This window comes from Kogia breviceps, chromosome 3 (genome assembly GCF_026419965.1).
Source record: "Kogia breviceps isolate mKogBre1 chromosome 3, mKogBre1 haplotype 1, whole genome shotgun sequence".
NCBI classification, from domain to species: domain Eukaryota; kingdom Metazoa; phylum Chordata; class Mammalia; order Artiodactyla; family Physeteridae; genus Kogia; species Kogia breviceps.
The window spans coordinates 164,752,875-164,768,845 of NC_081312.1; the positions used below are offsets into that span (position 1 = coordinate 164,752,875).

The 15,971-nt window shown below is 41.5% G+C and overlaps 1 protein-coding gene across 2 annotated transcripts in view; it reads left to right on the top strand.

Moving 5' to 3' along the window:
* The first annotated feature begins 1,287 nt into the window (after positions 1–1,287).
* Positions 1,288–15,971, top strand: part of TAF3 (TATA-box binding protein associated factor 3) — a 157,181-nt gene continuing 142,497 nt past the window's right edge. The window contains exons 1-2 of one of the 2 annotated variants that reach the window (XM_059055950.2): positions 1,288–1,663; positions 6,161–6,403. In XM_059055950.2, the coding sequence (XP_058911933.1) occupies positions 1,498–1,663; positions 6,161–6,403 (409 nt within the window). In that variant the 5' untranslated portion in view covers positions 1,288–1,497. The remainder of the gene's footprint in view (positions 1,664–6,160; positions 6,404–15,971) is intronic. The other variant, XM_059055949.2, reaches the window with a different exon arrangement.

A 15,971-nucleotide genomic window follows, 5' to 3' on the forward strand; every position in this document is an offset into this window, starting at 1 on the left:
TTGCTCCTTGTCTACAGATTGTCATTTAGTGGAAGAATCATATTTTCCATTTTACTGGGTTTCTGGGACTTCAAAAAAATTGAATATTATGTTCAAAGTTCTGGAATGGTCCCTATAAGGAAAACGTAGAGCCATGCAGCAACTCACAGTTTATTAGAGAAGCATGTAAACTCAAATACCACTGTGATAGGTGCAAGAAGAGGGGAACACAGGAGAGAGAGGAGGGGAAGGGAGGAACACTCCAGAAGCTTTTAGAAGAAAAAAGCACAAAAGGATAGACTGAGTAGGTGAGCCACTGCAACCTGGCTACCCATAGGCTGAATCTGGCTTAACCGTGGGATTAGTTTGGCTTGCAAATTAAAATTTAAAAAATGTATTTCCAATAGTTAAAAATATTGATCGAGCTATTGATCACAAAATCTCGGTGTCCCGCATCTGGTTAAGATCTGGCAACACTTGGCTGGAGTGAGGAGAAGACTGGGGCAGGCAACAGTTCTCCACACAGACTGCTTCGCTGAGTTAAGGACTTTCCGCAGGCAACTGAGTCCTTCCTTTGACAGATCCCAGAGGCTGGTGAAGGGCACATCGGCAAACTCTTGCCCACAAGCATGCCACCCGTTTTTGTAAATAAAGTTTTATTGAAACCAGGGCTGGGATTAGAAAGAAGTCAGTGAGGCCGGAATTCGGGGGCAGTGGTTGGATTTTTTTAAAATTGTATTAAAATATTATTGATCTTGATTACGTTTTCTGCTGCCCCCGTAAGTTTTGCCCGGAGGTCAGTGCCACGCTGGCCACACCCTGCACCCCGCCCTATTGTGAAGGGTTTTGAATGGCATGCTTAACAGCTTGGACCTGATTTAATCTATACAATGGTAAGCAGCTCTTTTTTTTTTTTTTTTTTTTTTTTTTTAGCAGAGGCAAGCAGAGGATTAGATCCGAGTCTGGGAGAGTCCTTAAGTTTCCACGCCCCAAATACCACCCCTGCACTCACAGCCTCTCAGGTTCCCACTCTTCTCTAACACCCTCATTTCAGTTTCTTATCCAGGCTCGCTCTTCGGCCCCTGAACCACTGACGTCCCCTCCTCCTTCTTCTGCGAGCGAGCACCCCGGGAAGGCTCCAAGCACCTGCCTCCTCCGGCGCATCCTCCACAGGCGCTCCGAGCTGCCGTTTCCGGCATCCTTCCAGGCCCGAGAGTCGATGCCGGGACCACCGCTCTGCTCCAACGGGGCGGAGCTTCCTCATCGGCGCGCTCCGCACTCGGCTAGTGCTGCCTCCCCCCGGCGACCATCCAGCGGGAGGCGGAGCGAGTCCAAAATGGCGGCTCTCAGGCTGGCGCGCTCCGTGCTGCTGAGGCTTTGAGGTGGTCGCCGGGGGTCGGGGGGGACGATTTCCCCGCCGCGGGGGCCCTAGAGGATGAATCAGGGGCTCTTCTAAGGTTAGGCGGCGGGGGTGGAGAGAAGTGGCAGCAAGGACTGCAGTGGAGTCCACGGAGCGGGATGTGCGAGAGTTACTCCAGGTCGTTGTTGAGGGTCTCGGTGGCGCAGATCTGCCAGGCGCTGGGCTGGGACTCGGTGCAACTGAGCGCCTGCCACCTCCTCACGGACGTGCTGCAGCGCTACCTGCAGCAGCTGGGACGGGGCTGCCACCGGTACTCTGAGCTGTGTGAGTACCGGGCTGGGTGCGGGAGGGCTGCCTCTGGCCAGTCACGGGTGACACCTTCTCCTTCCCCTTCGCTCTACCGGCGTCCAGGAGGTGTTGGTCCTTCACCCCCACCCCGCGATTGGGTGTCTTCTCGGCCCCTGACGCCCCTCCGCTTCCACTGTCCCTGGAAACTCGAGTCATCCCTTTGGTCCCTCTTCGTCAGCCGCTAACTTATCCCGCCCGTAGCCCGAGCCCTGTCCCCGCTCCCAGCTCCACAGCCTCTGCCCTCCTCTGTGATCTGATCATCAGTCTTAATCATCGTCTACTTTTGGCTGCGTGTAGAACCACCTCCAGAATGTCTTACAGCCTCTGTTACTTTGGTCTTTTTCCTCCCTTGCCCGCAAACTACTACAACTAGTTGTCACAGGCGCTCCGTCTACCGGCCGTTTCTTACAAGCCTGGCCATTCTTCAGCTCCTGACAACACATACTCGTTGACAGCTCTGCTCCGTTAGGGACACTGCCTCTTCTTTCTGTATGTGTTCGTTTCATAGATAGCATCTTTGCTTACTCCTTCCCAAGGCCGACTTAGTCGGTTTCACTTAGATTAACTGTGGCTTACGTCTCAGCCACCCATTGATTTCCTCCTCTTCTATATTATATGTCAGTGGTTATCAAAGTGTGGTAGAGGGATCTTCGGCAATTTACAAGGCTCCCCAGGTCATCTGGGCTACAGTACATGGTTTTTAAGCGAATGTCTGCAAGTATCTATAGCTGGTGGCATTTACTAAGTTGGAATATTTAGTAGAAACAGCACATCATCTCATTGATGGGAAGTCTGTGTGTGCAGAGGGGGAACTACCCCTCATTTAAGTTTCGGGGCATTATTTTCCAGGTGTTAAACTGGAAAACTGGGTGAAGTGTTTCATAGGATATTTTTTGTTAAAGAGGTTGCTCCACTGAAAAGGTGAGACCCATGAACACACTTTATTCCTTAGGCCCCAAATTCCATTCCAGCGCCATAGTGCTGCCAGAATAATCTGTTAATCTCTCCATCATGCAAATCTGGTTTTGTCATTCTTAAGGATATTTCAGTTGGCTACAGGCTTTAAAATCTAAGCTCTCAAGCAACACACACTTCCCTTTGTGAGCTAGTATTTTTCTTATCTTCTTGCCATTCTGTCATCCTAAATCTGCAACCATGCTGAGCTACCTGCCTTTTCCGAAACACTTTAAGCCATCCATTCCTGCATGCATGCTGTTTCCTAGCGTGTCCTTGGCCCCCTGGTCCACCAGTAGTACGACTTCTAGTTTGAGATTCACTTATCACTTGCTTTAGCAGACTCATGATATCTGTTCTCCTAATTCTGTGCATATTTCTGCTATGTTATTGAACACCTTGTTTTGTAATCATCTGTGTATATCTCTCACCCTCCCCTCTTCCTTCCCCAGCAGACAAATTTATTATATTTGTATTCTGTAACCTAGTACAGTGCCATAATAGAATAGGCACCCAGGAAATATTTGTTGAATAAATAAGTGAACTGATAATCTACCACCATAATAACTATTTAGTCATTTCACCTTTTGAGTTTTAAAAATGTGTATTTTTAGGCAGCTTGATTTCATGGATACTTCTAATCTGAATTTGGAACTGCTGAGTAGCTCTCATTCATCTTGATCTTAAAAGTACACCACCAGCACACCGCTGTCTGCTTTTACTTCTCTTCCCTCTATCCTCCCTTCTGGTGCTTGACTATACTGTTACAGCATGCGTAGTCCAGGTTATATTTTTGCTACCAAGTTCCCTAAATGAGGACAGATGTTCTGTACCTTTAGGTAATCAGAATAACCCTGAATAAATAGTTACTGTTCCTGCCTTATACATGGAACCAGACAGGTGCTGGCACTCCAAGCAACCAGGTATTCTGGAGTCATCGGGTGATCCCTGTTTTGTGTTAATGTGAACCTCGATAATAAACCAATTTCTGTAATGATTTTCTTGCTTTTAGTGAGAATAAGATGATCGGGTTCATTATGCTCCATTGTGGTTTGGTGACTTTTTGAAAATGCTAATTCCTGGTATACTTATTAGTCATACACTATTTTTTTTTTTTTTTTTTTTTTTTTGTGGCACGCGGGCCTCTCACTGTTGTGGCCTCTCCCGTTGCGGAGCACAGACTCCGGACGCGCAGGTTCAGCGGCCATGGCTCACGGGCCCAGCCGCTCCGCGGCATGTGGGATCTTCCCGGACCGGGGCACGAACCTGTGTCCCCTGCATCAGCAGGCAGACTCTCAACCACTGCGCCACCAGGGAAGCCCCATAGACTTAAAAATATTCTTTTCTCTACACAATTCTTATTTTGAACCGGAATACTGTAACATCAGGTCACCACTATGCAATCTTGTATTCTGTTTCTTTATTTCCTTTGTCTTTCTGACGCACGTTTATTGAGCACCACTTATGATCTGAGTCCTGTGCTACATGTCGGAGACATAGGATTACTTAGGCACAATCCCTGCCCGTAAGATGTGTAAAAGGGTGTCAAAATGTCAGTAAAAACAAACTGATGGTATTTGTTCCTTTTAAAAAAAAATGCTCTAAAGTTAAAGCAAGTATCAGAAGTTACTATCAATTCAGCACATAATGCATTTGAAAATTTCCCTAAGATAAACGATTTGCCAGAGCATTCAGAGGCAGAAGTTTCTGTAAGCATTGTATTATACATTAAATAACGTGTGTATACACTAAAAGCAGTACATGGTATAGGTATAGGCAGTAAATGCAAAAGGAATACGGTGAAGGAGAGACACATGCACACTCTGGGTTCCAGGGCAGGATTCACTGGAAAGATGAGATTTGAATTGAGCCGTGAAGCAAGGTTGTATAATGTAAGGAGCATGCCGGGTAGAGAAAAGCATAACCTGAGATAACCAAGTGGGAGTAAGTGAGGCGGCCAGCTTGGCATATGTAACCAGTTCATTTGGAAGGTGCTAGAGGAAAATGTTAAATGGAGTGAGATCAGATTAGGGAGGGACTTAACAGAGAGAGAAATTAGAACGTGGTAGGAAACACTGCATACTCTTACGGAGGGGTATTGCGTGGTGAAAGTGATGCTTCAAGACAATTGTGCTGTCGGTTAAGTACAAGAGAGGCGCAAGTGGGGAGAAGTTGAAACTAGGCTGAGACAGAGTAGGAAGAGAGAGAAAGGAAAAATTCTGAAAGCCGAGACCCAAAAGGTTGCAGGGGGAGCACCAGAGGTCTTGGGTTGAAATTGCAAAAATGTGGAAGAATTCAAGAGGACCACATTTTTAAGATTGAGAAAAGAATACTGCTTTTAATAAGAATCGAAGAGTTGAAATGCCTGTCTGTCATTAAGGGAAAGAATGAGTATTCATTTTATTTATCCTCTCTTTTTTCTACATCAAAGAAGTAACCCATACTTGTATAAAAATTCAGACTACAAAGTCTTTGAAGTTAGAAACGAGTCTCCTGCTACAACTCTGCCCTTCCCCTTTTCTGCAGCTTTCAGCCCCGTAAACTGTTACAGTTGGATGTGTATCCTTCCAGAATTTTCCTTGTGTGGTTGTGAGCAAACGTGTCTAATTTTTATGAACTTTGGATTATTCTTTTCCATTTTACATCATGATTTAATTTCAGACAAACTGAGTTTGGTGTGATCATAGGAGATTATAGTTAAAAAATAAGCTATTTATTGGAAATCTGGAACTGGAATTTTCATAGAAATTTTAAAAACTTTTTTTTTTAAGTTTTAAAAAAAGTTTTATAGAAGTTTTAAAAGATGTAGAGACCTTAAGTTCTGCTAAGGGCAGGCAGAGGAGAAACTTCCTTTTGTAAAGAGAATCTCACTATCTCTAATGTTTTATCATTTTATCTCTATCGATTTTATACGGTGTCTTCTAAATACATTTAAAATTTATATGTAAATTACTTTTATGGTCTAAGCCCTTTCAGCATATTTTCTTGGATTTAAAAAATTGATTCAGTGGTATAATTCATTTAACAAAGGTTTATGGAGTGCCAACTATATGCCAACTGCTGTTGTAGTTTTCAGAGTTGTATCACTGAGCAGTAGAGAAAATGGAATGGACATTTACCTAGCTCAGCATTCTATCAATACTTATTTGATAAAATATAATAGTAATATTTATTGGGCATTTACTTTGTGTCAGCCACTGTTCCAGGTGCTGTTGACCATCTATAAGTTACTTTTGACATTAGTTCTGTACCGGCTGATTGTTAGTATGAATTGTCTTTGGTGTTCTGGTTGGTTGTCAGATCATATTTAAAATTGACTTTCAGAGTCAGCTTTCTAATATTTAAACAATATGATGTTCTATTGAAAATCTATTCAATTTTTTCCAGTAACTGGGTCTTAAGTATATAGTATATTTGATTCTGAGCTGCATATTTACCTAATACTTTTTTCTTAATATTTTAAAAGATATTCATGGAATTTGCTTAAAATAATTTGCTTTGCTTTTGACTTTGTTTCAGATGGCCGGACAGACCCAATTTTGGATGATGTTGGTGAAGCTTTCCAACTTATGGGGGTTAGTCTTCATGAACTAGAAGACTATATCCACAACATTGAACCTGTCACTTTCCCACATCAAATTCCTTCATTTCCTGTTAGCAAGAACAACGTACTTCAGTTTCCTCAACCCGGAAGTAAAGATGCAGAGGAAAGAAAAGAATACATCCCTGATTACATGCCACCCATTGTGTCTTCTCAAGAAGGTTTGTGGGGTTTTCTGTTTGTTCCTTGCTCATGTATTTGTAACTATTTTAACGGGTTTTTAATCTTCTTAGGTTTCCTAACTGAATTACATAAAAAGTTATGCTAACATATAAATTCTAGAAATGCAGTAAAAATATTGTAATACTACTTACAAATTATTCTAACCTTTAAGCCAACAAACTTGCAGCAGGCCTCACCAGGCAGAGCCATGGAATCAAGGGTATGTCTGATGAGGCTTTGATTTCCTTTGTAAATTTTAAGTAGGGGAGAACAGAATGTGGCCACAGAGAGAAGTCTGTTGAAGATGTATTATATGAGAATGGGATATTAAGTAAAGGAGAAATCCTTTGAAACAAAGAAAATTGGGGTAGCTCTCCCCCTTCTCCTCTTATTATAAATGTGAGTTGGATAATACTGGAAACAGTGAGTGAGCGAACATTCACTAATATTATGCAGATTTATCTATTTATCTGTTTTGCTTTTTTTTTTTTTTGGCCGCGCTGTGTGCCTTGTGGGATCTTAGTTCCCCGACCAAGGATTGAATCTGGGCCATCAGCAGTGAGAGCGTGCTATCTGCATTTTTATGATGAGTAGAAATGTTTATGTTTGGTCATATAGAATTTTTATTGTAAAATAATACCTAATCAGGCATAGTAGTCAATCCATGCAGAGTTCCTTTTTTCCTGCATGGTTTTACATGTTAATCATTTAGGTTCACTAAGATTCTAAAGAGATACATAGTAATTTGTGGTCTTTAACGCAGGTACAGCATATTTTTTCTTGTTAAAAAATGGAAAAGCTGAAATCTCTTTATTTTTAAAAATTCTAAAGCCATAAATGTGCTTCAGGATAATGCCAATGATGGCAGAAATAACTTTCTAATCTTTTTATTGATGTACAGTTCAGTGGTATTAAGTACCTTCACATTGTTATGTTACCAACACCACTGTTCATCTCCAGAACTTTTGAACCTCCAACTCTGTAACCATTAAACAATAACTCCTCATCCTCTTAGCCCCTGGCAGCCATCATTCTATTTTCTATCTATGAATTTGACTACTCTAAGTACTTCATATAAGTGGAATCTTACTTATTTTGTGTCTGGCTTACTTCACTTAGCATAATGTCTTCAAGATTCATCTATGTTGAAGCAGGTGTCAGAATTTCTCTCCTTTTTAAAGGGGAATGATACCTCATTGTGCGTATTAAACCACATTTTGTTTATCTATTGACTTGTTTATGGATACTTCGGTTGTTTCTACCTTTTGGGTGTTGCATATAATACGGCTATGAACGTTGCAAATACCTGATTCCCTGCTTTTCAGTTCTTTGGGGTCTATACTCAGAAGAGGAATTGCTGTATCATATGATAATTCTATGTTTAATTGTTTGAGGAACAGCTATACTGTTTCCACAGTGGCTGCACCATTTTTCCTTCATTCCCAAGGGTCCCAGTTTCTTGTGGTTCATTTCTTCTAATCTCCAGTTGCACTTTATTTATTTATTTATTTATTTATTTTTAAACATCTTTATTGGAGTATAATTGCTTTACAATGGTGTGTTAGTTTCTGCTTTATAACAAAATGGATCAGTTATACATATACATATGTTCCCATGTCTCTTCCCTCTTGCATCTGCCTCCCTCCCACCCTCCCTATCCCACCCCTCTAGGTGGTCACAAAGCACTGAGCTGATCTCCCTGTGCTATGTGGCTGCTTCCCACTAGCTATCTATTTTACGTTTGGTAGTGTATATATGTCCATGCCACTCTCTCACTTCGTCACAGCTTACCCTTCCCCCTCCCCATATCCTTAAGTCCACTCTCTAGTAGGTCTGTGTCTTCATTCTCATCTTACCCCTAGGTTCTTCATGACATTGGTTTTTTTTTTCTTAGATTCCATATATATGTGTTAGCATACGGTATTTGTCTTTCTCTTTCTGATGTACTTCACTCTGTATGACAGACTCTAGGTCCATCACTAGAGTGATAGACTCACTACAAATAACTCAATTTTGTTTCTTTTTATGGCTGAGTAATATTCCATTGTATATATGTGCCACATCTTCTTTATCCATTCATCTGATGATGGACACTTAGGTTGCTTCCATGGCCTGGCTATTGTAAATAGAGCTGCAGTGAACATTTTGGTACATGACTCTTTTTGAATTATGGTTTTCTCAGGGTATATGCCCAGTAGTGGGATTGCTGGGTCATGTGGTAGTTCTATTTTTAATTTTTTAAGGAACCTCCATACTGTTTTCCATAGTGGCTGTACCAATTCACATTCCACCAGCAGTGCAAGAGGGTTCCCTTTTCTCCACACCCTCTCCAGCATTTATTGATTGTAGATGTTTTGATGTTGGCCATTCTGACTGGTGTGAGATGATATCTCATTGTAGTTGATTTGCATTTCTCTAATGATTAATGATGTTGAGCATTCTTTCATCTATTTGTTGGCAATCTGTATATCTTCTTTGGCGAAATGTCTGTTTAGGTCTTCTGCCTATTTTTGGATTGGGTTGTTTGTTTTTTTGTTATTGATCTGCATGAGCTGCTTGTAAATTTTGGAGATTAATCCTTTGTCAATTGCTTCATTTGCAAATATTTTCTCCCATTCTGAGGATTGTCTTTTTGTCTTGTTTATGGTTTCCTTTGCTTTGCAAAAGCTTTTAAGTTTCATTAGGTCCTATTTGTTTATTTTTGTTTTTATTTCCATTTCTCTAGGAGGTGGGTCAAAAAGGATCTTGCTGTGATTTATGTCATAGAGTGTTCTGCCTATGTTTTCCTCTAAGAGTTTGATGTTGTCTGGCCTTACATTTAGGTCTTTAATCCATTTTGAGCTTATTTTTGTGTATGGTGTTAGGGAGTGTTCTAATCTCATACTTTTACATGTACTTGTCCAGTTTTCCCAGCATCACTTATTGAAGAGGCTGTCCTTTCTCCACTGTACATTCCTGCCTCCTTTATCAAAGATAAGGTAACCATATGTGCGTGGGTTTATCTCTGGGCTTTCTATCCTGTTCCATTGATCTATACTTCTGTTTTTGTGTCAGTACCATACTATCTTGATTACTGTAGCTTTGTAGTATAGTCTGAAGTCAGGGAGACTGATTCCTCCAGTTCCGTTTTTCGTTCTTAAGATTGCTTTGGCTATTCGGGGTCTTTTGTGTTTCCATACACATTGTGAAAATTTTTGTTCTAGTTCTGTGAAAAATGCCAGTGGTAGTTTGATAGGGATTGCATTGAATCTGTAGAATGCTTTGGGTAGTAGTCATTTTCACAATGTTGATTCTCCCACTCCAAGAACATGGTGTATCTCTCCATCTATTTGTATCATCTTTAATTTCTTTCATCAGTGTCTTATAATTTTCTGCAAACAGGTCTTTTGTCTCCTTAGGAAGGTTTATTCCTAGATATTTTATTCTTTTTGTTGCAATGGTAAATGGGATCCAATTGCACTTTAATAGCATTTTGAAGTGTTACTTACTTGTTTCAGAGACTAGCTTTAGACATGAAAGAAGTTGTTTTACAATCAGTGTGTCAGTGTTTCCTCATCTGAAAAACTGGATGAACACTGGCCCTAAGTTGTAGAGATTTATTCTGGATTGGTGCATGGCCATCAGACACTCTGGATCTCGGGGCAGCGGGCTCTACTGAACAGTGCTGGTGCTGTAATCAAATGTGCTGAGGTGATGTGCTGTGTTCATGCTTGGTGATAGGCGCCATGGGTGTGGAAAAACTCACGGTAACCTTTTGGAAAGTTGTCATAGCTTTCTGGTTTGAGTCCCTTAGAAAAAGACTCTGCTTGACAGCTTAGCACTTTTCTGCTTAACATTCTTAGAGATTATTCCTGACTGAAGGCATCAATCAGTTTCACCAGTAAATGTGATACAAAGGGTGCCTTCAGTAAATGTTCTTGAACTCAATTCAAATAAATGTTGTTTATAGGATCTTGCCTGTATAGGTTCCTTGTTTCTCCATTTCTGGCCTAATGGTACATGAACAGCAGGACTTGGAAATCTTGGTCATCCCCAACTTTCCTTAGCAGTTGCTAAAAATCTGTCTCCTCCCCACCTTTGAATTTATTTGTATTTGTAGCCTTCGTTACCTTGGAGGAAATCTTACTGTTTGTAAATCCCTATGTAAAATCATTCTCTTTAAATCCCTCATTCCCCAGTGTCAGTGTTTTTGATCTTAAAAACTTATATTTGTTACAGCATCTCTAAGCATATATTTATTTACTTTAAAAATATAACAAATACGTTCAATATTAAAATCATCAAAGGAGGGTTTCTTGGGCAGAGGCCTGGTAGTAGTTGTATTGAAAAGAACTCCGTTTTCTCGTATAAACAGGTCGAGACTGTCAAGTAGGCCTGGAATGTCCTTCTTTGCTGTTGTCATTGGATGTGATTTATTCAGCATCCTGGACCTCTTCATGAAAGTAGTGCTAAGTCAGTCTGTGATCTGTCCTCTTGTTCTTTAAGAATAATCTTTGTATGGCTCTGAAATTTTTAGCTGAAAGTCCACTTAGAAGTACACAAAATTTGGAATTGTGCTAAGAAAACATGAATGGTAATCAAATGCTGGGGGGAAACTGAAGGCGTTACGTAGGAGGAAACTAAAGGAAAGGCACTGTATATAACTGGCACATCAGTGATCTCAGAAGGATACGAGTTTTATGTCAGTGGGTTAGACAGTGGTAATGTGTAACGGCCAAGACTTATATTTGTTATCAGTTGGCCTGTGATTCAGTCAGAACTACTATCTTCCCGATGTAGAAAGTTTTAGTCCATTTTCTCCGTGTGCTTTGGAGCTTTCTAAATCTGTTTTGTAGTTTTCATTTCATTTGTCTCTTGTTACACCTCCTGTTTAATAGTTATATTGTTTAATTTTTTTCTAGTCTTTTTGAAAATTTGAATTCATATTTGATTAATCTCAGTTCCTGGTTCACGCACAGGTTCATCTCTGGTCCATGCATGGCCTGCATTTATTCATTTAGAGAGTTATTTAATTATTTTTAATAATGTAATAAGCCCTAATGAACTCATTACTCAAAACCAAGGCTAAGACTTTGATTATAATCTATGCTTAACCCTTTTGTTTCATTTTTATGGCACAGTGAAATTCTCTCCAAGTGATACGGTTATCATGTTTAAATACTGCCAAGGAAATGCAACTGAGATAGTAGTTTATGCAGGGTAGTGAAGGAAGTATGAAAAATAATTCAGTGATTTTAGCTAATGACTTCTGTCTGAAATTACAATAGTAAATTTTTCAGTTTCTCTTCTGGATTATTTGAAGCAAAAGAAGAATCTTATTTCATGTTTTCTTCAATAAAAATTATAAACATTTTAAGAGGAAAATAATGTAAGCCTTGACCACTTCTCTTTTCAGCTAACACTTAGGGATTTTCTAAGGAGCAGAGATACTGCTGATTCATACAATATGCATATGGTTCATAAGGATGGTACAATAAGACACTTATCAAAAACTTTTCCCCTTATTCATGGAAAAGGACATAAAATATAGTCCTGTGTACATTTTTAAATATAGCCACACAAGTCAACTTAATAAATCATTTACAACCTGACGTCTTTTTTTCCACAGGCACAGCATGTTAGAAAGTATCTAGTATTCTGGTTAGTGGTGCACAGTGTGGTACAGCTTTGATAATAACACCTGTTCACCAAGCTTTTTTTTTTTTGTTTTTATTTTCCTAAGAGCCACGGACATGGTCAGACTTTGGTCATAACATTTTGTTCGCAAGTACTGTCATGGGACTACCCTCATATCAATCCTTTGTCTTGGTTCTCATCAAAAAAGCATGTGAACGTCTTCTCCACGCACAACAGTCTAAGTCATCTGGTGGGGGTGGAAGCCTAGAAGGCCTGAAGGGGCAGCAGGCTGTAGCAGAAGAAGCTTGGGCTTCGTGGAGCTGTTCAGACGTGACTCAACTAGTTACTGAGTTTACAGTCTCACCAAGTCACTTTACTTTTCCGAACGTCATATCCATCATCCATAGGATAGGTATAATAATACCTGCCATGTGAGTGATGGTGAGGACCAAGTGAGAGATTTTGTAAGACATTTATATAGAATAGTACGGTGCTGAATGCATAGGACACGTAACAATGAATGTTCCATCTCTCTTCCTCTTTTTAAAAATATAAATTTATTTATTTATTTATTTTGGGCTGCATTGGGTCTTTGTTGCTATGCACGGGCTTCCTCTAGTTGCGGCGAGCGGGAGCTACTCTTTGTTGCAGTGCGCAGGCTTCTCATTGTGGTGGCTTCTCTTGTTGCAGAGCACGGGCTCTAGGCATGTGGGCTTCAGTAGGTAGGTGTGGCACGGGGGCTCAGTAGTGTGGCGCACAAGCTTAGTTGCTCCGCAGCATGTGGGATCTTCCTGGACGGGGACACGAACCCGTGTCCCCTGCATCAGCAGGTGGACTCTCAACCACTACGCCACCAGGGAAGCCCTAAAATATTTTAAATTGACTTTATTTTTTAGAATAGTTTTAGATTTACAGAAAAATTGAGAATATAGTACAGAGGGTACCCTTATATCCTGTACCCAGTTTCCCATAGTGCTAGTATGGGATGTTTGTTATAGTTAATGAACCAATGTCGATACATTATTATTAACTAAAGCCCATTATTTTTAGTTCTTGCCTAATATCGTTTTTCTGTTCCAGGATCCCATCCAGGATACTCATTACTTTAGCTGTCGTGTCTTAGGCTCCTGTTGGCTGTGACAGTTTCTCAGACTTTCCCTGTTTCTGATGACCTTGACAGTTTTGAGAAGTATTGGTCAGATATATTATAGATGCCCTTCTGTTGGAATTTGTCTGAGGCTTTTCTTATGATCGGACTGGAGTTATGAGTTTTGGGGGAGGAAGACCACAGAAGTAAAGTGCCATTTTCATCACATCATATTAGGGAAACATCCTATCAACGTGATTGATCAGTATTGATGTTGACCTTGGTCACCTGGCCGAGGTCGTGTTTCTCAGGTTTCTCCACTGTATAGATACCCTCTTTCCTGTCATATTTGGAAAGAATTCCTTAACTGTACCCCACAGTTAAGGAGCGGGGAATTACATGCCCCCCCTTTGAAGGTGGAGTATTTCCACTCTTCTTCAGAAACTATTTGAAATTCTTCTCAATTTGTCTCTTCTCCCCCAGGGCTTATATTATGAAGCTCTTTTATTTATTTGTTTGTTTATTTATTAAATATTGTTTTGTGTGTAGTTTTTTAAAAAATAATTTTTATTATTATTTATATTTTATTTTATTTCGCTGCGTTGGGTCTTCGTTGCTTTGCGTGTGTTTTCTCTAGTTGCAGCGAGTGGGGCTACTCTTCATTGCAGAGCTCTAGGCGCACGGGCTTCAGTAGTTGTGACATGGGGGCTCAGTAGTTGTGGCTCACGGGCCCTAGAGCGCAGGCTCAGTAGCTGTGGCGCACGGGCTTAGTTGCTCCGCAGCATGTGGGATCTTCTGGGCTGGGGATCGAACCCGTGTCCCCTGCATTGGCAGGCAGATTCTTAACCACTGTGCCACCAGTGAAGAAATAGAGATACATGTTTGACTGACAGAACTTCACGTCTTTTTTTTTGTTTATTTTTCGGTACGCGGGCCTCTCACTGTTGTGGCCTCTCCCGTTGCAGAGCACAGGCTCTGGACGCGCAGGCTCAGCGGCCATGGCTCACGGGCCCAGCCGCTCCACGGCATGTGGGATCTTCCCAGACCGGGGCACGAACCTGTGTCCCCTGCATCGGCAGGCGGACTCTCAACCACTGCACCACCAGGGAAGCCCCACATGTCTTTTAAAGTTTCTTTTAATCTACAAGTCCTCCCTGTATTTCCCTGCCCCCACCAAATCCCTTTTTTCCCTTACAGTGTATTCATAGAGGAAGCTGGGTGGTTGGACTTAACAGTATTTCCCACAGTCTGGATTTTGCTGACTGTGTACTCATGGTGCAGCACAATGTGTTTCTTGGAAATTGGCAGCAAGATTCTGAGGAGTGATCAGTACCTCTGGCAAGATAGATGCAGGGTCATTTTCCTTCATCAGGAGGCAAATGTCTGGTTTTCACTCTTTTTTTCTTTGGCTGTGTTGGGTCTTCGTTGCTGCACACAGGCTTTCTCTAGTTGCAGCAAATGGGGGCTACTCTTTGTTGTGGAGCTCGGGCTTCTCATTGCGGTCGCTTCTCTTGTTGCAGAGCATGGGCTGTAGGTGTGCGGGCTTCAGCAGTTGTGGCACGCGGGCTCAGTAGCTGTGGCTCGCAGGATCTAGAGCGCAGGCTCAGTAGTTGTGGCGCAGGGGCTTAGTTGCTCCGCGGCATGTGGGATCTTCCTGGACCAGTGATTCATGTGGGATCTTTCCAGACCAGGGATCGAACCTGTGTGCCCTGCATTGGCAGATGGATTCTTTTTTTTTTTAACATGTTTATTGGAGTATAATTGCTTTACAATGTTGTGTTAGTTTCTGCTGTATAACAAAGTGACTCAGCTATACATATATATATGTCCCCATATCCCCTCCCTCTTGTGTCTCCCTCCCACCCTCCCTATCCCACCTCTCTAGATGGTCACCACCTAGAGGAGTGGGATTGGCAGGCGGATTCTTAACCACTGTGCCACCAGGGAAGTCCCTGGTTATCACTCTTTTTGATACTAGGAGTTTCAGTGCTCAGTACCTAGGTCTATTCATTCGTTGGGGTCACAAGGTACTGATATTCTATTGTTTTGTTTTTATCTCATTCTTTTTTTTTTTTTTTTTTTTTGTGGTACGCGGGCCTCTCACTGTTGTGGCCTCTCCCATTGTGGAGCGCAGGCTCCGGACGCACAGGCTCAGCGGCCATGGCTCACGGGCCCAGCCGCTCTGCGGCATGTGGGATCTTCCCAGACCGGGGCACGAACCCATGTCCCCTGCATCGGCAGGCGGATTCTCAACCACTGCGCCACCAGGGAAGCCCTACCTCATTCTTTAATTGGAATAATTTTGTAAAGAAATCCTTTCCCTCATCCACTGTTTAGTTACTTAGTTCATACAGCAAAAGCAGGATAAATTATTGGTTCTTTCATTTTATCTCCCTAGTCTTTGAGATAATGAATTGCTTCATTGTCATTCATAGGTGACTATTTTTTAAAAAATATATCATTATGAACTCATAGATTTAAAGATGTTTGTTAGATTTCTGTTATTACAGTTCTTACCCTTATTGCAAACCAGATCTTCCCATCTTTTGGCCAGTGGAGGCTTCTTCAGTCTGGCTTCCGAATCCTTATGACATGATGCTAGTGGTCTCTGATGGTGCCCTTGCTACCTGGTGTCTCACAATGTCCTAGCTCATCTTGTATATTCTTGTGCCACACTCGCAATCAGTCACTTTTCCAAGAAAGCCTTGGCTTCTTGGGAAATGGCATTTCCAGTTTACAATCTGGGCAGTTGGGGTACTTACTACAACTGGGTTGTCATTGTTTCTAGGCAATAACTAAATAAATATCTATATCATGTATATACATACAGATGTGTGTGAATACATAGACAGTTAGACAGACAG